The 26,572-nt window shown below is 50.9% G+C and overlaps 2 protein-coding genes and 1 long non-coding RNA gene across 5 annotated transcripts in view; 1 reads left to right on the forward strand and 2 right to left on the reverse strand.

Moving 5' to 3' along the window:
• The window catches only part of LOC142502516 (uncharacterized), a 16,297-nt gene extending 12,918 nt beyond the window's left edge, over nt 1-3,379 (reverse strand). Inside the window, exon 1 of the mRNA XM_075613605.1 lies at nt 1,970-3,379. The gene's annotated coding sequence lies outside the window, so the exon portion shown is untranslated. The remainder of the gene's footprint in view (nt 1-1,969) is intronic.
• GNAT2 (G protein subunit alpha transducin 2) lies at nt 1,530-22,007 on the forward strand. 3 transcript variants are annotated; one of them, XM_075613604.1, is made up of 8 exons: nt 1,530-1,666; nt 13,664-13,706; nt 14,230-14,371; nt 15,744-15,901; nt 18,002-18,130; nt 18,699-18,828; nt 20,790-20,943; nt 21,274-22,006. In XM_075613604.1, exons 1-8 carry the CDS (start codon nt 1,657-1,659, stop codon nt 21,462-21,464), a joined length of 957 nt encoding a protein of 318 aa, XP_075469719.1. In that variant the 5' UTR covers nt 1,530-1,656; the 3' UTR covers nt 21,465-22,006. The 3 variants fall into 3 exon arrangements, with proteins under 3 accessions (XP_075469719.1, XP_075469718.1, XP_075469717.1); XM_075613603.1 differs by lacking the exon at nt 1,530-1,666 and adding an exon at nt 2,281-2,939 and having other exon boundaries at nt 21,274-22,005; XM_075613602.1 differs by lacking the exon at nt 1,530-1,666 and adding an exon at nt 10,301-11,087 and having other exon boundaries at nt 21,274-22,007.
• Nucleotides 22,008-23,818: 1,811 nt separating this feature from the next.
• LOC142502517 (uncharacterized) lies at nt 23,819-26,572 on the reverse strand. Its single transcript, XR_012803780.1, has 2 exons — nt 26,448-26,572; nt 23,819-24,901 (listed from the first exon to the last, which is right to left on the reverse strand). It is a non-coding gene; the product is annotated as an uncharacterized LOC142502517 (long non-coding RNA).

A 26,572-nucleotide genomic window follows, 5' to 3' on the forward strand; every position in this document is an offset into this window, starting at 1 on the left:
GGGCATAGTGTGTGGGATGCAGTGCGAAGGGCACAGTGTGTGGGATGCAGTACATTGGGCACAGTGTGGGATGCAGTGCATGGGGCACCGTGTGGGATGCAGTGCATGGGGCACCGTGTGGGATGCAGTGCATGGGGCACAGTGTGGGATGCAGTGCATGGTGCACAGTGGGGGATCCAGTGCATGGGGCAGAGTGTGGGATGCAGTACATGGTGCACAGTGGGGGATCCAGTGCATGGGGCACAGTGTGGGATGCAGTGGGGCGTGGAGGATGCAGGGCAGTGCGAAGAGTACAGTGTGTGGGATGCAGTGCATGGGGCAGAGTGTGGGATGCAGTACATGGTGCACAGTGGGGGATCCAGTGCATGGGGCACAGTGTGGGATGCAGTGGGGCGTGGAGGATGCAGGGCAGTGCGAAGAGTACAGTGTGTGGGATGCAGTACATGGGGCACAGTGTGTGGGATGCAGTGCATGGGGCACAGTGTGTGGGATGCAGTGCATGGGGCACAGTGTGTGGGATGCAGTGTCGCGTGGAGGATGCAGGGCAGTGCGAAGGGCATAGTGTGTGGGATGCAGTGCGAAGGGCATAGTGTGTGGGATGCAGTGCATGGGGCACAGTGTGGGAATGCATTGTCGCGTGGAGGATGCAGGGCAGTGCGAAGGGCATAGTGTGTGGGATGCAGTGCGAAGGGCATAGTGTGTGGGATGCAGTGCATGGAGCACAGTGTGGGATGCAGTGTCGCGTGGAGGATGCAGGGCAGTGCGAAGGGCATAGTGTGTGGGATGCAGTGCGAAGGGCATAGTGTGTGGGATGCAGTGCGAAGGGCATAGTGTGTGGGATGCACTGCATGGGGCACAGTGTATGTATCTGTACTTGACGCAGAGCGAGTCAGGATTAACACTAAAATCCTCCACTTTAAAGAGCTTAGCGTGGACGCCTGATTCCTGTGTCAGGAGATCCTGGCAGCAGAGCGGGGGGATTACATGCAGTTGTTACCTGTCACATTGAATCAAATCTTCCCAGGAAATGGCACAGCCACTAAAAGGGGGGCAGGGAGAGGTGTGTGTGCCAGGGGGGAGCAGAGAGCTGTGTGTGTCGGGGGGAGCAGAGAGCTGTGTGTGCCAGGGAGAGAGCTGTGTGTGACAGGGAGAGAGCTGTGTGTGACAGGGAGAGAGCTGTTTGTGACAGGGGGAGAGCTGTGTGTGCCAGGGAGAGAGCTGTTTGTGACAGGGGGAGCGCTGTGTGTGCCAGGGGGGAGCAGAGAGCTGCGTGTGTGCCAGGGGGGAGAAGAGAGGTGTGTGCCGGGGGGAGCAGAGAGCTGTGTGTGCCAGGGTGGAGGGGGGGGGGGGGAGCAGAGAGCTGTGTGTGACAGGGAGAGAGCTGTTTGTGACAGGGGAAGAGCTGTGTGTGCCAGGGAGAGAGCTGTTTGTGACAGGGGAAGAGCTGTGTGTGCCAGGGGGGAGCAGAGAGCTGTGTGTGCCAGGGGGGAGAAGAGGTGTGTGCCAGGGGGGGAGAAGAGGGGTGTGTTTGCCTGGGAGGAGCAGAGAGCTGTGTGTGCCAGTGAGATAGGTGTGTGCCAGGGGGGAGCAGAGCACTTGGTTGGCAGGAGCGGAGGAAAAGATAGCTGTGCCCGCTGGAGGGGGTGGAAGAACGGCATGTGCCAGGGTAAGAGCCGTGTGGAGCAGGGAGAGGAAGAGATCTGTGTGTGTCTTGATGGAAACTGGAGCTGGCATTGCAGACCGTGCCAGGCTCCTGACATAAGGCGGCATTTCTCTGTCTGCGACAGCCTGGCAGTGTGGGAGTCACCTCGCCTATAGGCCCTGCTCTCCTCACCTACACATGATATATAACAATGCAGAGGGTAACATGCGAGTGCATAGGGGAATCCGGGAATTCTCAATGGCTACATGGCTGCTCCCCCTCCATAAACACGGGGACCTCCTGGGAACACGCACACACATACTATACCTCGGATCCCAGGCTGGTCTCTATACTCTGGGGCACAGACCTTGTCACCAGAGGTCTGTGTGCTGGAGTGTGGGTTGACCCTGAAAGGATGGGTGGTGTCCTATCCCCAGTGCCGGGGGATGTGGGTACTCAGGATCTGAGGGGGTACAGACCAGGTGAGATTCTATCTTGCAATGGGAGCAGGTGTACTCTATCCTCACCTCTCCTCCTCCTCCCTCTCATGCTCCCCTTTCCTCCCCCTCCTCTAAGCTCTGAGACTCTTAATGAGATTTCTCAGGTCAAGCGATGATTGGAAATCCCTCATCCAACAGAGAGCAGAGATCTGAGATAGAGAGAGAGAGAGGAGACCACGGAGAGACACAGCGGAGAACACCGAGAGAGATAGGAGACCCCCGAGAGAGAGAACACCCCCACGGGAGAAAGAGAGGAGACTCCAGGGAAAAGCAGAGAGAGGGGCTCCCCACACACTGTGCCTGAGGCTGTAGTGGGACGCTACCTTTTTCTGGTTGGGTGGGAGGCACAGGGACCCTCAGTCATAATCTGCCCCCAAAGTTGGACAGTGACAGCAGAGCAGTCAAGACGGAGGAAAACAGATACCCTCAGCACAGGAGGGAGGAGGCGCAGGGACCCCAAGCGCAGGAGGGAGGAGGCACTGGAGGGGTGGATACAGGGAACCTCAGCGCAGTAAAGGTGGACGCAGGGAACCTCGGCCCAGGAGGGGTGGACGCGCGGAACCTCAGCGCAGGAGGGGTGGACGCGGAGAACCTCAGCGCAGGAGGGGTGGACGCGCAGAACCTCAGCGCAGGAGGGGTGGACGCGGAGAACCTCAGCGCAGGAGGGGTGGACGCAGGGATGGGCAGCGGAGCGAGTGCAGAAGACAAGGAGTTGGCGAAGAGATCGCGGGAGCTTGAGAAGAAACTGCAGGAAGACGCAGCAAAGGATGCAAAGACGGTGAAACTTTTACTGCTGGGTGAGTTGAGGCTGAGATGGGGGGAAAGAGTGAAGGGAGGAAGGGGAGAGGATGTGGGACATAAGGGGAAGAGGGGCCCCAGGGAGAGGAGAGGGGTTGCACTTACGGTGCTGGATGGGGAAGGGAGTTATCACTGTGCAGAGGTCTAGAAGAAGTTACTGAGGGAACATTTTTACTCCTGGCAGACAGTGTGCTGGGCACAGGATGCAGTGTTACTAGAGGCCAAGTGTTATATACCTGTATAGTGTGAGATATATATATATACATTTTAAGTTATGGTGGGTGAAAAAGGCGACAGAAAACCTCCACCGTATAGCATATAGCCAATAAAGAATATCACTTGTGAGCACATTCACATGTCTCAGACAGGTCTGCAACCCGGACTTTCACCATTATCACCCAGCATACAGTGCTCCCACTGCAGCAAGGGATTCTGGGAAACGACATGCAAATGAGCGCACAATTTGTCACCTTTTGCCTGGAATATCCATTCACATGGAGCCCATTTAATCTGATGCATCGCCGTTCACACAGATTTTAAACACAGCATGGGACTAGCAAAGCAAGTCAAACCACTCACAGACATGTTTCAACCTTGATGGGTATCATCAGTGTGAGCTTGGTCTATACTTGCCTTGAAATATTTTTAGGCTGGGTAGGTTTACCATATACATTTCCCATGCTGTGCTTAAAACCTGTGTGAACGACGATGCATCAGATTAAATGGGCTCCATGTGAATGGATATTCCAGGCAAAAGGTGACACATTTTGTGCTCATTTGCATGTCGTTTCCCATAATCCCTATATATATATGTTATGATGGGTGACTAAAAACCCTCCACCGTATAGCATATAAAAATATTACGTGTGAGCACATTCACGTCTTAGGCCTCGCTCAGACAGAACGCGACGCGCACGTTCGCCACTCTCACTCTTTTTCGCTGTGTTCTGTGGGAGTTTTTAAACAGAAAACGCCCCCCGGTGGCGGAGCGCAGCGCTGTCATGGCTGCAATGCTAGATTTCAACTGGAGTTGAAATTTCAAGCAGCAGCCGCGTCACGTGCACCAGCCAATCACAAACACACACTCATTGTTTTTTCTTTTTTAAGTCACGCCCCCAATAATAATAATAAGAATAATAGCATGTTCTTGTATAGCGCTGCTAGTTTTACCTAGCGCTTTACAGAGACATTTTGCAGGTAGAGGTCCCTGCCCCGTGGAGCTTACAATCTATGTTTTGGTGCCTGAGGCACAGGGAGATAGTGACTTGCCCAAGGTCACAAGGAGCCAACACCGGGAATTGAACCAGATTCCCCTGCTTCACACTCAGTGCCAGTCAGTGTCTTTACTCACTGAGCCGCCCCTTCTCCTTCACACATCGCCCAGCTGACAGAGGCTCGCGAACACGGACGCGCAATTGTGCGTCCATGTAGCAGCCTGTTTGATCGAGGCCTAAGACAGGTCTGCACCCTGCTTTTCGCCATTATCGGTAGAATCGATGGATTGGTCAGCGCACCAATCCACCGATTCTACTGCCATTACAAGAAGATTCCGGGCTTTATCTTCTCTACAGGTCTAGCTGCAGAAAACAACAAGGGCAAGTATACACTACCCCTTATTTGGTTATACATTACAACATAGGCCACACCACAAGCCTAATAAACAAGGGAGCGCCCCAGCCTCTATTCCTTTTTTTCGCCATTATCACCTAGCATACAGTGCTTCCACTGCAGCAAGGGATTCTGGGAAATGACATGCAAATGAGCACACAGTACCACCTTTTGTCTCAAATCCACATTAAATGGAAAACCCTTAAGCCAATGCATGCTGCTTTAAACACAGCTTTTAAACATAGCCTGGGATGATATGCAAAGTGGTGAAGACCTACTCATGTTTCAAGTTACAAAGCCAGTACAACCAACCTCACACTGGTGAGACCCACAAGGTCGAAACAGTTTGTCTGTGAGTGGGTTTACTGGCTTTGCATCTCATCCCAGGCTATGTTTAAAAGCTGGAAAACCTGAATTAGTGCACAATTCTTTATAGTAAAAAAACACACTAAAATGACACAATAAAAATAATAATAATAATAATGCAATGAAAATGTGAGACACTACATATGAGGCGATCTAATAGATCAAAGAAATAACCAGGACACCCACAGAGGGCAGGGTAATAGCACCCAAACAGCTAGAGGAAGACACCCTAGTTGGTACAGGGTAGAGGACACTCGGCAGTCAAGTTGTTAGTATAACAGACCTTGCGTCTCAAAGAGCGTCCTTGTGTTGTCCTGGAGCAGCAACCCGGAAGGCTGTCGTCACGGACGTGCGTCGCTGAGTATGAAGTCACCACCTACGCGTTTCGTGTCAAATTACACTTCCTCGGGGCATAGTCATGTGGTTGCTTAGTGTTGCTAAAATACGCCAATGGATTGATGCCTCAACCAATAACAAACCACTTCTAAAGATTGATGATACAACCCTCCAATCAGCAAACAGACTAATACAGAGAATGGGAAATTACAAACATTGAAAACGAACACTGAAAAACAACAAAAAGATAAATAATGAATTGAGTATATAAAATTACCCTTATAAAAAGAAACTAAATAATGATTGCAAGAGGTGATGGATAAAAATGTATCCTAAACATCGCAGCTTGCATCAATAAACAGCAGGGTCAGAACTAAGCTCACAAGACCCATTAACTAAAATCTATAATAAGCTACATAAAATACCGGGAAATTTAAGTAGTTCATGATAATAGTGATTAAACCCTAAAACAATATATATACACAAAAACACATGAATAGGGATTTCATAAATATAAATGAATAAATAAAACACGGGAGGCGAAAGGGAGAATAGCGGGGGAAGTCAAGGAAGGGACAGGAGAGGCAGGCAGGAGCGGAACATCAGGGACACATGAAGGGGAAGGAATCCCCTGAACCGTCACAGTATCCCCCCCTTGAGGATCGATCTCTGATCGATCCAACCACGGTTTCTGGGGAAATTTTAGATGAAACTGCTAAAGAAGTTTGGGAGCATGGATGTGACGTGCTGGAACCCATGAACGCTCCTCTGGGCCATACCCCTTCCAGTGGACGAGGAACTGAAGCTTGTTTCTTGACCAACGAGAGTCGATTAAAGAGTGAATTTCGTACTCTTGTTGTCCTAGGGTAGACAATGGGTTGGGTTTTCGGGAAGGACCTGGAAAGTGTGAGCTCTGGATAAAAGGCTTGAGTAGGGACACATGAAATACGGAAGGGATCCTCATGGTGGGAGGTAGTGCTAGACGGTAGGCGACCGGATTGATCTTTTCAGTTATCTTGAAAGGGCCCAGAAATCTTGGGGCCAACTTTGGAGATGGAGTTTTAAGCCTCATATTCTTTGAGGACAACCACACTCTGTCACCAGGTTTAAATGAAGGCCCTGGTTGGCGACGTCGATCCGCTTTAGTTTTTTGCCTAGAGACGGCAGTTTGTAGGGATTTAAGGATCCTTCTCTAAGAATTCTGAAGGGTCGTAACATGGGAGTCCGCTGCGGGAACGTGAGGAGGGGGGAAGAGAGGGGAAGACTGCTAGGATGAAAACCGAAATTGATGAAAAAAGGAGACTCTTGTGTAGATTCATTCTTAAGCGAGTTGATGGCAAATTCGGCCCATGGTAACAGGTCCACCCAGTTGTCTTGTGACTCAGAGACGAAGCATCTGAGATACTGCTCTAAGGTTTGATTCATCCTTTCAGTCTGACCATTGGTCTGAGGATGGTATCCGGAAGAAAAAAGAAGAGAAATTACGAGTCTCTGGGAAAACGCACGCCAGAATTTAGAGATGAATTGAGAACCTCTGTCAGAGACAATTGAAATGGGAACGCCATGTAATCTGAAAATTTCTTTGGAAAAAATATCGGCCAAAGTAGCAGAATTAGGAAGACCCTTGAGGGGAATAAAGTGTGAATGTTTAGAAAATCTGTCTACCACGACATGAATGGTATTCATTCCTTTGGAATTGGGAAGTTCGACAATGAAATCCATAGAGATGTGTTTCCAGGGCTGCTCCGGGATGGGAAGAGGCATGAGAAGGCCAGAAGGTTTGTGATGGGGCGTCTTACTCTGGGCACATACCGGACATGCACTAGTGAAATCAAAAATATCCTTGTTCATCTTAGGCCACCAAAATGTCTGTTTAATCAGATCCGCTGTCCTCTTGAAGCCTGGATGACCGGCTGATCTAGAAGAATGTCCCCAAAGTAAGATCTTGTGGCGAAATCGTGGAGCTGCGTATAGGCGTTCCTCTGGTACCCTGAACCTCCTGGGAATGTGAACCTGGACCTTGTTGATTTCATCCAAAACATCAAAACTATTGGCAGAGATGATGCACTTGGCAGGAAGAATCGGTTCCGTGGGTTCATTGGATTCGTTCTCCGTGGCGAACTGGCGAGAGAGAGCGTCCGCTTTGATATTTTTGGTACCTGGAATATACGAAATGGTATAGTTGAAACGGGGGGAAAAAAAGAGACCAACGGGCCTGGCGGGATCCTACTCCTGGCAATAGGCTCCTTGGTGCCTTCTAAAAGATGCCTCCACTCCTGAAGGGCCAATTTAATGGCCAGTAGCTCACGATTCCCAACATCATAATTTCTCTCGGCAGACGAGAATTTCCGAGAAAAAAAACCGCAGGGATGGAGTTTTTCTTGGGGAGAGGCTCTCTGGGAAAGTACAGCGCCAGCTCCCACTTCCGAGGCGTCAACTTCCAATGTGAAGGGAAGAGAGGTATCAGGATGGCGTAGGATGGGTGCAGAGACGAAGGCTTTTTTGAGAAACTCGAATGCGTCAATGGCTTCGGAGGACCAAGACGTGGGGTCGGCACCTTTTTTGGTCAAAGCAGTGATGGGGAGAGCAATGGAAGAAAAATTACGGATGAATTTCCTGTAATAATTGGCAAAGCCAAGAAAACGCTGCACGGCCTTGAGAGAATTTGGCAGCGGCCAGTCGAGAACAGACTTCAATTTCTCTGGGTCCATCGAAAATCCTTGGCTAGAGATAATATAGCCTAAAAAGGCAGTAGACGTCTGGTGGAACAAACATTTCTCCATCTTGGCGTATAGGCGGTTAGTACGGAGCCTAGACAGCACGAGTTTGGTATGGTGAATGTGTTCCTCTAGGTTTTTAGAAAAAATGAGAATGTCATCCAAGTATACGATAACACATGTTCCCAATACATCCCGGAAGATGTCGTTCATGAACTCCTGGAAGACGGCAGGAGCATTGCATAATCCAAAGGGCATCACTAGATACTCATAATGTCCAGATCGCGTATTAAACGCAGTTTTCCATTCGTCCCCCTCCCTTAAGCGAATGAGATTATAGGCCCCTCTTAAATCGAGCTTGGAGAAGATAGAGGCTCCCTGGAGGCTATCGAACAGTTCAGAGATTAAGGGGAGGGGATACCGATTCTTTACCGTGATTTTGTTGAGTCCGCGATTTTGTTGAGTCCGCGAAAGTCGATACAAGGTCTTAATGATCCATCCTTCTTTTTCACGAAGAAGAAGCCTGCCCCAGCGGGGGAGGTAGAATTGGAGGTAGAATTGCGGATGAATCCTTTCTCCAAGTTTTCTTGGATGTAAGACGTCATGGCCTCGGTTTCAGGAACAGACAACGGGTAAGATTTCGACTTCGGGAGAATGGTTCCTGGAATTAAATCAATAGGACAATCGTATGGACGATGGGGAGGTAGAACCTCAGCCTGTACCTTATTGAAGACGTCCAGGAATTCATGATACAGGGAAGCAGACTCAGCGGAAGGAGGCCACTGGATAGGTATGGTGCCGGTCCAATCAATGCACGGATTGTGGAGTTGAAGCCAAGGCAATCCCAAAACAAGTTGAACGGTAGGAGAATAAAAGATATCAAAAACTATTACCTCTTTGTGACCGTCGGCCAAGGTCAATGTGAGAGGAATGGACTCCCAGATGATAAATGCTGGCTGGTGCGGTTCGACCGTCAATGGCCTCGAGACCAATAGGTACTTTTCTCTTGACCATAGGAATTTGGTTCTCGGAGGCGAAGGTCTGGTCCAGGAAGTTACCGCCAGATCCAGAGTCAATGAAAGCCTTTACTTCCAGTAGGAGGTCTGGACCCTCCAGAGTAACGGGAAACATAAACTTCTTCGGGAGATCCTCCGGGAGAGAGGGGCAAGGAGAGACAGTACCCAGTAGAGGCCCCTCTACCTTTACTGGGTGTTCCCGTTTCCCGGCTTCAGGGGACAGTTCTGGAGACGATGTTCCGAAGAACCACAGTAGAAACAGAGTCCCTTCTGACGGCGTCGCATTCTCTCCGCGGCCCGAAGTTGTTGGCTACCGATTTGCATCGGCTCCGGAGCATCCAACGCCAGGAGAGATGAGGAGGGCGACCTGTGTGAGACAACAAGGGAAGGAAGAGAACGAGAACAGTGTCTCTCGTGCCGTCGTTCCTGGGTGCGTTGGTCCATACGTACTCTGAGTGTAATCAACTCCTCCAGGGAAGAAGGCCGGGCATGGGTAGCAAGGTCATCCTTCAAGGTGTCAGAGAGACCATGTCAGTATGCGGCGGCGAGTGCCTCATCATTCCATTGAGTCTCCGCGGCGAGGAGACAGGTGAGCCAGTGAGGGAGATAGCCTGTAGATTGTGAGAGGAGGAGCCAGGGGTCTGAGAGAGCCTACAAGAGGAGCGTGTGCGCGCGTCCTCTGTAAAGTTAAAGTGCGCGCGCACAGGCTGCGTCACGAGGCACGCGGAGCGCCGCGGGGACTCCCGCCGAGGATGGAGGAAGAACAGGAGGGGAGACGGCAGGAGGTAAGTGAGCTGGAACGGGGACCGAGGGGAGCGCGCGCAGATGCCGAGAGGGAGTCAGAGGCTGCCGCAGAGGGGCAAACACGGGAGGCGGAAGGGAGAATAGCGGGGAAAGTCAAGGAAGGGACAGGAGAGGCAGGCAGGAGCGGAACATCAGGGACACATGGAGGGGAAGGAATCCCCTGAACCGTCACACAGGGGAGACTGGAGGGAGAGCTACTGGAGGTACAGCGCGCTCAAATACACCCCCATGTTTAAAAGCTGTATTTAAAGCAGCATGCATTGGCTTAAGGGTTTTCCATGTAATGTGGACCTGCCTAAGACATGTGAATGTGCTTACAAGTAATATTTTTATATGATATATCATATATATATAGTAAAATCAATAGGAGGATGGAGCCCATTGGAGGAAACAAGATGATCTTCAAATGGAACCTTCCGCGGTGCTTCATGAAGAAAGTTCTCGACCAGCGTATTCGCCCGCGCTCACTTATTGATGGGAAACTTGGACTCTAAATGCGAAGGTAATTCAGAAGCTTCTGACAACTCAATGAAGGATGGAGAGATGCGTGCTGGGTATTACCTGAAGAGACAGGGAAAGGAAGGATGGAGAGATGCGTGCTGGGTATTACCTGAAGAGACAGGGAAAAGAAGGATGGAGAGATGCATGCTGGGTATTACCTGAAGAGACAGGGAAAAGAAGGATGGAGAGATGCATGCTGGGTATTACCTGAAGAGACAGGGAAAAGAAGGATGGAGAGATGCATGCTGGGTATTACCTGAAGAGACAGGGAAAGGAAGGATGGAGAGATGCGTGCTGGGTATTACCTGAAGAGACAGGGAAAGGAAGGATGGAGAGATGCGTGCTGGGTATTACCTGAAGAGACAGGGAAAAGAAGGATGGAGAGATGCATGCTGGGTATTACCCGAAGAGACAGGGAAAAGAAGGATGGAGAGATGCATGCTGGGTATTACCTGAAGAGACAGGGAAAAGAAGGATGGAGAGATGCATGCTGGGTATTACCTGAAGAGACAGGGAAAAGAAGGATGGAGAGATGCGTGCTGGGTATTACCTGAAGAGACAGGGAAAAGAAGGATGGAGAGATGCATGCTGGGTATTACCTGAAGAGACAGGGAAAAGAAGGATGGAGAGATGCATGCTGGGTATTACCTGAAGAGACAGGGAAAAGAAGGAAAGGGTTCGGAAGCAAACACGTCTGTGACATCGTCACAAGGCCGAAGAAAAGAAAATGGAAGAAGAAATGACCATTGTTGGACAAAGATGGAACTCAACTGGATTAAAACGGATATCGAGACAAAAAGTAAGATGGGAGGATGAGAAAATGTGTTAGAGGAACATGGGGTGGAGGCCGCGCCCGCAGGGCCTGGAAGCAGGGGATCGCCCACGGATATAAACCTGTGCGCCGTGCGGCGTGCGCCCGTTCTGCAGCTGAGAGCCGTGCGCGGCCTGATCTCCGATGCTTCTAATCCCATAATAAGGGCAGCAGCTGCCGGCTCATTATCCTGATGACTTTCTGAGGATGATTAGCAGGAGATGAGTGATGGCAGCAGAGAGCAGGACAGGAGACTGTCCCCAGGAGACAGTCACACAGAGCAGGACAGGAGACTGTCCCCAGGAGACTGTCACACAGAGCAGGACAGGAGACAGTCACACAGAGCAGGACAGGAGACTGTCACACAGAGCAGGACAGGAGACAGTCACACAGAGCAGGACAGGAGACTGTCCCCAGGAGACAGTCACACAGAGCAGGACAGGAAACTGTCCCCAGGAGACAGTCACACAGAGCAGGACAGGAGACTGTTCCCAGGAGACAGTCAGACAGAGCAGGACAGGAGACAGTCCCCAGGAGACAGTCACACAGAGCAGGACAGGAGACAGTCCCCAGGAGACAGTCACACAGAGCAGGACAGGAGACAGTCCCCAGGAGACAGACACACAGTGCAGGACAGGAGACTGTCCCCAGGAGACTGTCACACAGAGCAGGACAGGAGACTGTCCCCAGGAGACAGTCTCACAGAGCAGGACAGGAGACTGTCCCCAGGAGACAGTCACACAGAGCAGGACAGGAGACTGTCCCCAGGAGACAGTCTCACAGAGCAGGACAGGAGACTGTCCCCAGGAGACTGTCACACAGAGCAGGACAGGAGACTGTCCCCAGGAGACAGTCTCACAGAGCAGGACAGGAGACTGTCCCCAGGAGACAGTCACACAGAGCAGGACAGGAGACTGTCCCCAGGAGACAGTTACACAGAGCAGGACAGGAGACTGTCCCCAGGAGACAGTCACACAGCGCAGGACAGGAGACTGGCCCCAGGAGACTGTCACACAGAGCAGGACAGGAGACTGTCCCCAGGAGACAGTCACACAGAGCAGGACAGGAGACTGTCCCCAGGAGACAGTCACACAGAGCAGGACAGGAGACTGTCACACAGAGCAGGACAGGAGACTGTCCCCAGGAGACAGTCACACAGAGCAGGACAGGAGACTGTCCCCAGGAGACAGTCACACAGAGCAGGACAGGAGACAGTCACGCAGAGCAGGACAGGAGACTGTCCCCCGGAGACAGTCACACAGAGCAGGACAGGAGACTGTCCCCAGGAGACAGTCACACAGAGCAGGACAGGAGACTGTCCCCAGGAGACAGTCACACAGAGCAGGACAGGAGACTGTCACACAGAGCAGGACAGGAGACTGTCACACAGAGCAGGACAGGAGACAGTCACACAGAGCAGGACAGGAGACAGTCACACAGAGCAGGACAGGAGACTGTCCCCAGGAGACAGTCACACAGAGCAGGACAGGAGACTGTCCCCAGGAGACAGTCACACAGAGCAGGACAGGAGACTGTCCCCAGGAGACAGTTACACAGAGCAGGACAGGAGACTGTCACACAGAGCAGGACAGGAGACTGTCCCCAGGAGACAGTCACACAGAGCAGGACAGGAGACTGTCACACAGAGCAGGACAGGAGACTGTCCCCAGGAGACAGTCACACAGAGCAGGACAGGAGACAGTCACACAGAGCAGGACAGGAGACAGTCACACAGAGCAGGACAGGAGACTGTCACACAGAGGAGGACAGGAGACAGTCACACAGAGCAGGACAGGAGACTGTCACACAGAGCAGGACAGGATACAGTCACACAGAGCAGGACAGGAGACTGTCCCCAGGATACAATCATACAGAGCAGGACAGGAGACTGTCCCCAGGAGACAGTCACACAGAGCAGGACAGGAGACTGTCCCCAGGAGACAGTCACACAGAGCAGGACAGGAGACTGTCACACAGAGCAGGACAGGAGACAGTCACACAAAGCAGGACAGGAGACAGTCACACAGAGCAGGACAGGAGACTGTCCCCATAAGACAGTCAAACAGAGCAGGACAAGAGACAGTCACACAGAGCAGGACAGGAGACTGTCCCCCGGAGACAGTCACACAGAGCAGGACAGGAGACTGTCCCCAGGAGACAGTCACACAGAGCAGGACAGGAGACTGTCACACAGAGCAGGACAGGAGACTGTCACACAGAGCAGGACAGGAGACTGTCACACAGAGCAGGACAGGAGACTGTCACACAGAGCAGGACAGGAGACAGTCACACAGAGCAGGACAGGAGACTGTCACACAGAGCAGGACAGGAGACTGTCCCCAGGAGACAGTAACACAGAGCAAAAGGAGAGGAGATTATGCAGTGTATCTGTATTATTCACCCATCAGTATCTAGGTTTGTCTGTGTATTGAGCATTACACATTCTGTCGGCCCCAGGCTGTGTACGCCATTTAGATTGTCAGCTCTGTGGCCCAGTATTTATACACCATGTGTTGCAATGTGTTATATGCAAACAGCTCACATTGTTCTTTGGCTTCTCCCAGGTGCTGGAGAGTCTGGAAAAAGCACAATTGTCAAACAGATGAAGTGAGTGACCTCGCGGAGGAATGGGGGTATATCAAGCAGAGAGTTTGGTTGGGGGGGGGGGGCTGCAGGAGACCTGCGATGGTCTCCCCTCGCTACTCTCCTCTCCCACCATTACTCACACTCTTTCATCTGTGTACCATCTTCTCTCTCTTCCCATCTCTCCTCTCTCTCTTCCCATCTCATTCTCTCTCTCGTTCTCTCTCTTCCCATCTCATTCTCTCTCTCTCGTTCTCTCTCTTCCCACCTCTCGTTCTCTCTTCCCACCTCTCATTCTCTCTTCCCACCTCTCGTTCTCTCTCTTCCCACATCTTGTTCTCTCTCTCTTCCCACCTCTCATTCTCTCTTCCCACCTCTCGTTCTCTCTCTTCCCACATCTTGTTCTCTCTCTCTTCCCACCACTCGTTCTCTCTCACACTCTCTCTCTCTTTCTCTCTCTCCGCCCTCTCTCTCTCTCCGCCCTCTCTCTCTCTGCCCTCTCTCTCTGTCTTGTCTCCCCCATCACTCCTCTGTTCTCCCCCCGCAGGATTATCCATCAGAACGGCTACTCAGAGCAGGAATGCATGGAGTTTAAAGCCATCATCTATGGAAATGTCCTGCAGTCCATCCTGTCCATAATCCGTGCGATGTCCACCCTGGGGATCGACTACGGGGACTCAACCAAAGCGGTCAGTGTGGGACCACCAGACACCGACCAGCATCTAGTATCAATGCTGGGGTGACACAGGACTCTGTGGCACTGAAAGAGTTAAAACCACCAAAATATTCTGTTATTATTAAAAACCCAAAGCATCTGAAATTTCCCCAAATATCACCGGGGGGGACATCTACACTGAACAACACAGGGAGGGGGAAAAGGGACGGTGTCAGGGTCTTTATCCCAAATAGGTCACTGTGTCCCAGCCTGTACAATCTGAACATGTTACAGGCCATGTGTCCCCTCTCTCCATCACACAGACAAGTGCTACCCTCTGCTGGCTAAATGTGGGCATTACAGGTCCTCATAAAGGACCGTCTGTGAGGTCAGTGTATTGTATTGTATGTCTTTATTTATAAAGCGCTATTAATGTACATAGCGCTTCACAGCAGTAATACACGTGGTAATCACATAATTAACAGATAATATAAATAACAAATCATGGGAATAAGTGCATCAGACATAAACATAACATTAAGGAAGAGGGGTCCCTGCTCCGAGGAGCTTACAATCTAATTGGTAGGTAGGGAGAACGTACAGAGACAGTAGCAGGGAGTTCTGGTAAGTGCGTCTGCAGGGAGCCAAGCTTTATGTATCATGTGTTCAGAATATCCACAGTGCTATTCATATGCTTCTTTAAGCAAGTGTGTCTTAAGGTGGGTCTTAAAGGTGGATAGAGAGGGTGCTAGTCGGGTATTGGGGGGAAGGGCATTCCAGAGGTGTGGGGCAGTCAGTGAGAAAGGTTTAAGGCGGGAGAGGGCTTTAGATACAAGAGGGGTAGAGGGAAGACATCCTTGAGAAGAACGCAAGAGTCGGGGTGGTGCATAGCGAGAAATTAGGGCTGAGATGTAAGGAGGAGAAGAAGAGTGTAAAGCTTTAAAAGTGAGGAGAAGGCACATCATTGAGAGCACATGGGCTCTGGGTGATGCTCTGCAGGTCCATTGGCACAGGTTTTGTCATACACAGGGGGTGCAACGCTCTGCAGGCGAGGCAGCAAGCACGCTTGGGAGGCGGGACAAAGGCGTGGCGGGAGGCGGGGCTAGTCCCTTGCTGCCATTGGCTGTTTGCGGTCACGTGACCGGCCCTCCGCTCCTGCAAGCGCGAAAACTTTAATTAATCTGTCGCCTGCAATTCAGCACGCCTCCGCACACCTCCGCACGCCTCCGCACGCCTCCGCACGCGCCTGCTAATGCCACACACATAGCAGATGCAGGAGGTAAGTGTGCTGGCTCAGCGCGGCTCAGCGCAGTATTTTCTACCATGTCCAAGGCCTTAGCCAGACGCCTTGTTGTGTGAAGCACCCAACGGTCCTGTCCTGTCTGTGACAACTATGTCCCCCACAGGACGACGGGCGCGTCCTCTGCCACCTGGCAGACTCCATCGAGGAGGGCACGATGCCGCAGGAGCTGGTGGACGTGATACAGAAGCTGTGGAAAGACGAGGGGGTGCAGGCTTCGTTTGAGAGGGCGGCAGAATACCAGCTCAATGACTCCGCCCCCTAGTGAGTCACGTGGGATACGTGTACACGTAGGAGGCTTCATCATATAGGCCAGGAGGGGTCAACTCCAGTCCTCAAGGGCCACCAACAGGTCAGGTTTTCAGGATATCCCTGCTTCTGCACAGGTGACTCAGACCGCCAACAGGTCTGGTTTTCAGGATATCCCTGCTTCAGCACAGGGGGCTCAATCAGTGGCTCAGTCTTCGACTGAGCCACTGATTGGGCCACCTGTGCTGAAGCAGGGATATCCTGAAAACCTGACCTGTTGGTGGCCCTTGAGGACTGGAGTGGGCCGCCCCTGATATAGTTGGACTACGCAGTCGCTTAGGGCCCCTACTGATTCAGGGGCCCAAATTTCTTTCCCATCCCAGCTCCAGGGAGCCACATAGCAGCCCCCCCATCAGACACTGTCAGGCTGCTATTACCTGCTGGCATCCGGCCAAACCTCCTCCTCATTGTCCAGCTGTCAGGCCACTCTGACCTCAATCAGACAGACAGGAACGGTCAGTGACTCAGTGGAAGGGATCAGAGCGGCCAAACGCTGCTCCGTGGCCGGACACAGAGTGAGGAGGAGAGGGGAAAGAGTCTGCCGGTCTCTGTCTGAATGTACAAGGCCGTGTGTTTACACACCAACAACTATATACAAAAACACCACAACAAGAACATTTTTATAAAGGAAAACACATTTGGAAAAGCTGGGTGTCATGAAGCAGGATTCACCAGACCTGCAATGAATAATTAGAGAATACAGCAAAGCTTGTGTGCACCTGAATAAATGCAATATAAGTTAACCCTTATTTGGATCCAAAATGGCTATACAGATGTGGCACAAACCACCGCCAATATATCAACCAATTTCAAGAGTTGACACTGAACATAAGTCGTATTTCCCATATAGGCACAAGGGGGGTGAATAAGCCCCTCATCAGATCTGATGATGAATGGTCAGTTAAGGTGGAAGTCCATCACAAGAAATGAGACATTTTAGGCCCATGCTTTGACTCTTCTTCAGAACCATGATGCAATGGATATGTAGAGCAACCAGTGATTACCTCTATATAGGAAGATCCCTCCCCTTCAGTCAAAATGTCCTGCCAAGCGACAGCGCAACAGAGAAGTCCCCAGTATGACATCACACAGTGAGGGGATGCACTGGCCTCTGTAAGTCATTGCATCATAGTTCTGAAGAAGGATCAATGTATGGATCCAAAACATCATATTATTTTGTGATGGACTTCCATATTACCCGACTACCATTCATGCTCAGACCTGAGAAGGGGCTTACTCCCTGCCCTTGGTAGGGTTGCTTTGTGTCTATATGGGAAACTGTGCTCAGTGTCACTTGCCTACAGTATGAATTCTTGAAATTGACGCATATATTTTGTGGTTTCTGCAAACTGTTTAGGACCGGTGGGAAAATTGATTTTGAGTGCATCTATTTAGGTGTACATGAGCGTCTCTGTATATGTTTGTCTACATATGTGTCTGTGTGTATGTACAGTATATGTGTGTGTCTAATTTTCGTCTCCCGACAAATTGAAGGTTTAAGCCAATACCCCTTATTGGAAGCTATATATCAAAGTATGGTCTGTTCTGCTACACTTCAACGAACTCTTGATTTAGGATTTGATTAAGAGTTACTGTTGCTACTTGTGTCAGTTGAGCAGAAGGGAACGTTTGCTATTTAACCCCCATAAGGGGGACTGCTCGGTTGGGTTTTAGCCAATTTGTGAGATCAAAGAAGCTGTTGGGAGACGAAAATAAAAATTGTCCGGACATAATGGTCAGAGGGACGGTCTGACGGAGGCAGTGCAGGATCATGGCGTGTTGTGTGGCGAGCAATAGCCTCCCACATTTTATTGCTTAAGGCCTCCAAAAATCTAAAGCAGCCCTTGCTGAAGGGGACAGATACCCGACGAGGGGGGACAGAGATAGTTACAAGGTGGGGGCTCTGGGAACAAATGGTAGTCCCGATGAGTTTGGGGTCCAAGGAATCTGTGTACGTGGGGGAAGGGGCACAATGCTTGTCCCATAGGTGCCTTCTGTCCGGGTCACTGTCGCACTGGTTGGGGAAGCAGTTCCACAGAGTCTCTCTCTTACTAGTTACCTGAACGAGCTGGACAGGATCACAGCCCCTAATTACATCCCAAATGAGCAGGATGTGCTGCGCTCCCGGGTGAAGACCACGGGAATCATAGAGTCGCAATTCTCCTTCAAGGATCTGCACTTCCGGTATCTCCTCCCCATGTGCTGACCGCAGCCCCCCCCCCCACCCATCTCACACAACCTCTGACCCAACGCTGACCACAGCTCCCAACCACTCACTGACCACAGCCACTCAACTCCGTTTCTGCACCTCTATGGCCACAACCTCCCAACTCAGCCTCTGACCCTCACTAACCACAATCTGCCAACTCAGCCTCTGACCCTCGCTGACCACAACCTCCCAACTCAGCCTCTGACCCCTTGCTGATCCCTCCCTGACCGCAGCCACTCAACTTCTGACCCTAGCTGACCACAGCCTCCCAACTCTCAGCCTCTGCACCCTGTCTGACCACAGCCTTCTGACCCCTCGCTGGCCACAGAACCCCAACCCCTCACTGACCACAGCCCTGTCACAGCCCTTCAACTCAACCTCTGATCCTTTGCATACTACAAGGCCCTAACAGTCTCTGCCCACTGTCTCCCATGACCCCCCGGCCCGCTAACTGTGCCCTGCTCTCCCCTCACTGACCATGACCCAATAACCTCCCTTCCCAACTGTGCCCCCCTCCCCCAAACTTCCTCTCACCCCTCACAGAATGTTCGACGTGGGAGGTCAGAGGTCAGAGCGTAAGAAGTGGATTCACTGCTTCGAGGGGGTCACCTGCATCATATTCTGTGGAGCGCTCAGTGCCTACGACATGGTACTGGTGGAAGACGAGGAAGTGGTAGGAACCGCTCTTGATCCTATGCCAGGGCGGTGACAGTGTGTGACGCAGAGTGACAGGAGTGTCACCAATAAAATCCAGGCGCGTGCAGCAAAATGCACCACCTGCTCCGGGTACAGCCGTTACAGAATAGAAACCGCAGAACAATTCTAAACATGAATATTTCATTAAACTAACAGACTCAGGACGGGGGGTTCTGTTATACATTTCACCTGCGGCTCTTTAGTCTGGGATGGGATATTTGGTCCCCATCGGTGTTTGGCCGCAGAGGGTCCCTCAGCCGCAGGCCACTTCTACGATAACGGAAGTTTTAGGATAAGGGGGTAACTTTATGGGTTTTAGCAGTTAGGGTAGGGGTTTTAGTGGTTTGGGTAGGGGGTTAACGTTAGGGGTTTTAGAGGTTAGGGTAGGGCAGGGGTCTCAAGCTCAGTCCTCAAAGGCCACCAACAAGCCAGGTTTTATGGGTATCCCTGCTTCAGCACAGGTGGCTCAATCAAAGGCTGTGCTGAAGCAGGGATATCCATAAAACCTGGCCTGTTGGTGGCCCTTGAGGACTGACTTTGAGACCCCTGGGGTGGGGGGTTAACTTTAGGGGTTTTAGCAGTTAGGGTAGGGGGTTACCTTTTGGGGTTTTAACGGTTAGGGTTGGGGTTAATTTGAGGGGTTTTAGTGGTTAACTTTAGGGGTTTTAGGGTAGGGGGCAGGGTTATTATTAGGGTTTAAGATTAGGGGGGTTTAGGGTAAGGGCTAAGGTTTGTGATCTTAGCGGCAAAGCGAAAGGCGGCTAAATATCCATGCCGCAACCAAATATCCAAGACCGCATTGGTACCATTCGTCTCTGCAGCCATCTCTTGATTTAAACATTCCATTTCAAACCGTGTCAAGTCACTTCCCCCGATGACCTCACATGGTCCTACAATGTGCCAGCCATAGCACCCTACTGGGGATCTGCGCTGTGATATTGTACCAGGCTGTTCACCATTATTCCCACTAGATAGTGCTTATTGTCTCCATGTGTTCCACTCAATCTATTGCACAGGTGACCCTTTCTGGGCCACGTCCCCCTCTCGTGTCCTGGTCTCGTTGTGATGTTCATGTTACATAGTAGATGAGGTTGGGGAAAAAAAAAGACAATGTCCATCAAGTCCAACCTAGGCTAAATTTAGACAACGCAGCTTCTTGATTTTGGCCAAATCTCTCTGTTGCCGTGTTTCAACTTCCAAGGCACCACGCTGGTAATTACGGGGTGGGACGGGCTGTATAATGAGCCGGGTGGAAGCTATTTCCAGAGATGCCTCGGGCTGTATATTTTTCTCATCACTTTCTGAATGTGTTGCGTTTAATCTGTTTCATGGGAGATGTTGATCACGAATATGACGAGCAGGTTCTGTATTTAGGATTATAAAGGCAGGAGTCATTCTGACCCTGCAACCTAATAACCTGGGACAGAACGGTCATCCTCCGGTCCCTATCCCAGGGTCTCACAGAATATCACTCCTTACATTGTTCCAAAGATAGGTCTCCTAATCCCTTTAGTGTAGTAACAAAGGAGGGAGATTGGTATCATACCTTTGATTGGACACACACGTAGTTGATGTGTTACAAGCTTTCCAACCCCTCAGGGTCCTTCATTGGGTAACCCACCCTGAGAGGTTGGAAAGCTTGTAACATATCAACTACTTGTTGGTCCAATAGAAGGTATTAGACTCCCCTCCTCCCTCTCCCTCCTGTGTTACTACATGGAAGGACCAACACGGCCCCCCACCCGTCTTTGCCTTCTCTTTAGGACGTTGATATTAGAGTGTGAATACTTCCACACTGAGCCAATTCCTTTTATTAGGAGTAGAACAAATTACTCCGCAGGGACCAGACCTTGATATACGAGACCTTATAGGGGATGAAGAGACTGCAGGGGCCACACGCCAGAGCTTAACATGCATCCGCTTCTTATCACCTCTCAGAACCGGATGCACGAGTCTCTTCACCTCTTCAACAGCATCTGTAACCACAAGTTCTTCGCCGGAACGTCCATCGTGCTGTTCCTGAACAAGAAGGATCTCTTCGAGCAGAAAATCACGAAGGTTCATCTGAGTATCTGTTTCCCGGACTATGACGGTGAGGGACAAATCCTGCATCCAAGCAGGTCAGGACCTGTCACCCAGGAGGGACCCCACACACGTTGGGTTCCTAGCAAGAAGCAGCAACATTGATCCTAGATGCAGCATCACCATGAAGCAGCACCAAGAGTCAGGTCACAAGCCCTACAGATATATGGAGATGACCAAATGCTTTGCTGCACAGTTCTTGTTAGGGGCAATCTAGCAGTGTGATGTTCTGCAGGTCATGTTGGGGGGGGGGGGAGGCTGGCGGGGTGAGGAGGGGGGGTGGCGGGGTGAGGAGGGAGGGTGGTCCTGCACTGCAGGATTCTCACACTTTCTCCCACAGGTTCCAACTCGTACGAGGACGCCGGGAATTACATCAAGCTGCAGTTCCTGGATCTGAACATGCGGAAAGAAACCAAGGAGATCTACGGCCACATGACCTGCGCCACAGACACGAAGAACGTCAAGTTTGTGTTCGACGCGGTGACAGATATAGTCATCAAGGAGACGCTGAAGGACTGCGGGCTCTTCTGAGACATCCGTTAACGGTCTAACCCCCCCCCCCCCCCTGCACAGGGACAGAATTGACTGATGAACACCCTTAGGTACAGAGGTGACTGGCGGGACATGCAGATCTGACCGCAGGTGCCACCATGCTGACCGCAGACATGTTATTGCTGACCCGTTTTTTCTTCCTGCAGAGCCCCTGCCCCCATCCCAGTCGCGCCTCCCTCGCTACGCCAACCTCCCCCATACCTCAGCAGGACGGAGCTTCCAGCACCCATTAAACTCCCTTTAAAAAAAAGGCACTGGGGCTGGTCTTTATTTACAGGACAGGACTGCGACTCGAGTCACAGTTCCAGGAGGCGCATCGTGTTAGGCCGCACTTAAGAGTGCCAGCGACGCCGACGTCACGCTGCGGTCGCTGGAAAAATCAAATTGAAATGACTTCCAGCGATCGCGTCGCGCTTACTATAAGCGCACGCGACGGAGTCAATGCATTTGTTTTGACGCGACGTTGTGTCGCTGTCACTATAAGCGAGGCCTTATAGTGTTCAAATAAAGGATGCAACAAACTCATTGCCAGAGTAGACGGCTGTGTATGTATATAAATAAACTTCATGGAGTGAAATTACTCCTATATGTGTGTGCGTACACGCGCGCACACGCGCACACGCGCACACACACAAAGCAGTTCAGTTCTGTCTCAAGCAGTGAATGTGTTAACCAAGTAGGATGCCCCATTCAAGCTCTTACTCGGGGGGGGCAACCCCGGTCCTCAAGGACCACCTTCAGGTTATCACTGCTTCAGGATACGATGCTGGGCGCTCTCCCACTGGATCCTATGAATATGTAAAAGGATGGATACTACCTTCACAAAGGGGTAAATGAACCCCTCAAGCTGACGTCTCTCTTAGGTCCTGAAAGGGTTTTGAGCACCAATCTGGGATCCTTAGTACAGAGAAAACTAGAAAAGAATGGGGGAGCACAGGGTGAGGAATACTATGACATTCTTCAATAGGTGCAAAAAATAAATAAGCGTGCAATGATTTGTGTGTGGAGTAAGACGCTTTCTGATGGGTGTGCAGGACTACACACAGGATAGGAAAATGGTGAATGGGTTGATGGAAAATATATATAAATAAACACTCACACGGGCACTGGTACAAAAAAAACTGAGGGCGAAACACGTTGCTCAGTTTTTTTGTACCAGTGCGGAACCCGTAGAAAGAAGCCTGTGACGCAAGCCCTGGATCTGGACGCGGAAAAAGGCGCACCGATCCATTGCAACCACAAACGCGGACTCTCGGAAAAGGGGGGGGGAGGGGAGATCTGCACTTTAACAATCTATGCAAGTGTGGTTTTTCTATCTATTAATAAAACAGTAATTTCATTTGACTTGTGGATTTTCTACACTGAGGGGAAGCGAGGCTGAAGGAGCGCGAGCTGACACGGGACCCTGCAGGAGGAGGCAAGCAAACCCTGATGTGCGCTCACACAGGGCCGTGCGAGTGCTTGTATACCTGTTCCGACACATCCCTTATCCCTCACCTCACCCACCTTCCATGCATCGGTTTTATTTGAAGTTTATCCAATCACCACAATGAGGATAAAGATACCAGTACAATTTGGGTGCTCACACAGGCACGTGTGAGTGTTTATTTATATATATTTCCCATCAACCCATTCACCATTTTCCTATCCTGTGTGTAGTCCCGCACACCCATCAGAAAGCGTGTTATAAAACACAGAAATCATTGCATGATTATTTATTTTTTGCACCTATTGAAGTGTCATAGTATTCCTCACCCTGTGCTCCCCCATTCTTTTCTTGTTATCACTGCTTCAGCACAGGTGGCTCACTCAGTGGCTCAGTCGAAATCTGAGCCCCCTGTGGTGAAGCAGAGATTGATTGAGGCACCAGTGCTGAAGCAGGGATATCCTGAAAAACAGACCCGCTGGTGACCGGCGTCCCCCACCCCTGCTCGTACAGGTCTCTGGTACCGTTAATGATACACTAAGGCTGCGCTTATAGTGCCGGCGACAGCGACAGGCTGCGGTCGCTGGAAAAATCAAATTGAGATGACTTCTAGGCGATCGCGACCACGCCGTCGCTCCGTCATGTCATGCTGACTATAAGCGCACGCAACGGCGGCAATGCATTTGTTTTGACGCGCCGTCGCTGTAAGCGCAGCCTAATGTAGATGTATGGGTTTAGCGCCTCTGTTCACCAAGAGGATTCCCCTACACTCAGAAGGCAGAGCGCCTGCGAGAGCTTTAATGGGTGTCCCTAACCACATCATAGCAAAGCAACGTGGTATACTGCCCTCTGGGGGTAAGGAGGGTCACCTGCAGAGAAAGTACAGGAAGCACAAGGGACACGAATGTATGTCTCACCATTTTAATACTGCAAACAAACAGGAGGGAGCGACGGACAGGAGGGAGAGGGAGGGTCAGTGTGCGGAGCGACGGACAGGAGGGAGAGGGAGGGTCAGTGCGCAGAGCAATGACTAGGAGGGGGAAGGTTAGTGTGTAGAGGACAGGAGGGAGGAGGGTGGGGTGAGTGTGCAGAGCGCAGGGAGTTAGTGTGCAGAGCTATACAGGAATGTACAGAGCAATAAGAACATTAAAACAAAAAACATGGAAACCAGGGATTTGGCACCAGACGTACGAAGGCGTGCGCCGGGGCGGCACAGGATCTGCACACTGGAGGCGTCCGCCCCATGGATAGGGTGGTGATAGCAGAGGGAAGGAGAGATGGGTGCATTGGCGACGCTGGCAGAAGCAGCAGATAAGGCTGTATGAGAACAAGGTGGGGGCAAGGGGACGAGGTCACGGAGGAGACCGCTCGGACACCAAGCAAAAAGGAATGGAGAGTTCTGCGAGAGGCAGACACCTCTCAGAGCTGCCAGTTAGAGTGGAGGCATCTGTGGGGGTTAGAGACTCCGCTCAGAGACACAAGGGGAGCAGGGTTAGTATAAAACACACTGGCAGAGCAAGATAACCGATCATGGTGAGCACGAGAGAAAAGAAGTGTCCGGTGACCGCAGAAACTCCTAAACGAGGACAGATCCGGGCCGGACATGGAGGTCATTTCAAATCGGGAACCGTCTGACCGCAGCAAGCATTAAAAACCAGGGGATCCTTCTAAGAGGAGGCGCTCTGCCTTCACTCCGCGGCCAATGCAGTGACCACGGTGTGGGGAGGGGCGGGGGGGGGGCTGCCTTCAGCAGTCCGGAGGAGTCAGTAACAGTCCACTTTTCCGGTTGGGAGGAATAGTTGGATAGTGGTAATGTGTCATATAAAAAAGGGGAGAGGGGAGCACAAGGGTTTTGGCCTGTGACGCAGTCCTTTCGGGGGAGCGTGGGGAGGGGGGTGGGGGGAGGGCTTGTGCTTGGAGTGATTCCTCTCCCCTCATGCAGCACGGTCCCAGAATCGGACAGATGAGAGCCGGACTTCTCCCCCAACATCTGCAAGGGAAAGAGAGAAAGGACAGGGGGTCAGAGCAGTGTGTGTACAAAATATATATATTTTTTTTTGTAGTACCAAAGAGTGCCCCACCCCTGTGCGCGCGTACACGCATCCCACTAGAGCACGCATACGCACCCCACGAGAGCGCGCGCACACGCATCAGACGTGTGCGTGTGTGTACTTTTCATGAAAATCTGAGCGATTCTAGGTCTGTCACAGCAGATTATTACATTAAGATTTATTTCATCTCAGAAATATTCTTTTGAATTGGTGATGGCGTGATGACCTCATCAAGCGCGTAGTTACAAAATGGTGCATAGCGGACAAGATAAGCGCGTTGTAAAGTGCTGGAGACAGAGCAAGAATTATGGTCCCAAAACGCTGAGATAAAGATATTCCTGATAAAGGACGGTCGCTAGGGGGGGGGGGGGAGAAGAGAGAAAAAAACTCATTCAGAAAACAACGTATCGTTCAGGAGCGGGGGCTGGATAAGCGCGTTATCGGCGCTGCAATCAGACGTTGGCGTTCCCGTCTTCGGGCGCGTGTTTCAGCAGGAGGACATTTTGAAAACACACTTTAACCTCAAACTTTACAGTAATGTTTCAGATTAGATTAAACAGTTTAACACATTATAATACAATAAGCACAGAAAAGTCAAACTAACAGGAAATTAAATCCCTGCCCCGGAGAGCTTACAATCTAAGTGGTATGTTTGGAGACTTAAAGAGACAGCAGGTAAGGGAATAAGAGCAGTAGATGGCAGTGCTTGGACACAATGGTTGTTAGAAGTGACAGTGGGTGTGGGACAGTAGCCGTGAGTTCAGGCTGCTGGGAAGCGTCTTGAGCAGCAAGTAGAGAGAGTACAAAAGAGCAAGGATTGTTGGGGTGCTTTATATTGAGGGGTGTAGAATTTTTGGGAAAGGTGTATACATAGTGGTGCAGTGTATGCCTATACATACACAAGCATAGGCGGAGGGAAGCAGAAATGAAGAAACGTGGATAGGAGGAGAGTGGGGAAGTTGGAGAGATCAGAAAAGTTTACAAAGGAGTGAGGAAACGGCAAACAGATAAAGCAATAGGGAGGTATCATGAGATGCAGGGAGAGAGGCAGGAGGAGGAGAGAGGCAGGAGGAGGAGAGAGGCAGGAGGAGGAGAGAGGCCCCGAGTATTGGAGGAGATGAAAGAGCAGGTGTATAAATCGGACCTGGGAGGGCAATATATTTCTGACGGTTACAAAGCAGCTTATAGAGCCAATGTTTAGATGTCAAAATTTGTCAGAGCATTTAGAAAGCCAAGTTCTCTCAGTTGCAGGCATGATGATGATGATGATGAAGTTCAGAGTCCAATTCAACTCCAATTTGAACTCCACAGACCCTTCATATGTTACACAGCAGCCTCATTATACAGGATGTGCATCCTCACTGGCTGTCACTGGGTGAGTGACAGGCTGTTCAGCCTAGCACAGAGGATGTGCAGACATCCTTAGCGAATATCTATAGATATGATGAAAAACTAAAGGGTCCCTTTCACACAACACACACTCACCTCAAGTCTAATACAGGCCACACTCAATCAAATTGCTCTTGATGATGACATCTGTCACCGCGTCGAACACAAACTGCACGTTCTTGGTGTCTGTGGCACATGTGAAGTGTGTGTAAATCTCCTTG

The sequence above is a fragment of the Ascaphus truei genome, chromosome 9 (assembly GCF_040206685.1).
Source record: "Ascaphus truei isolate aAscTru1 chromosome 9, aAscTru1.hap1, whole genome shotgun sequence".
Taxonomy (NCBI): Eukaryota; Metazoa; Chordata; class Amphibia; order Anura; family Ascaphidae; genus Ascaphus; species Ascaphus truei.

What these genes read in the sequence shown, in the direction of transcription:
- GNAT2 (XM_075613602.1), top strand. Translation starts at nt 10,919, where the DNA reads ATGCATGCTGGGTATTACCTGAAGAGACAGGGAAAAGAAGGAAAGGGT. An exon ending in CTCAATGACTCCGCCCCCTA is followed by an intron (nt 15,902 to 18,001) that starts GTGAGTCACGTG and finishes CTCTCTTACTAG; the next exon opens with TTACCTGAACGAGCTGGACA. An exon ending in TTCAAGGATCTGCACTTCCG is followed by an intron (nt 18,131 to 18,698) that starts GTATCTCCTCCC and finishes CACCCCTCACAG; the next exon opens with AATGTTCGACGTGGGAGGTC.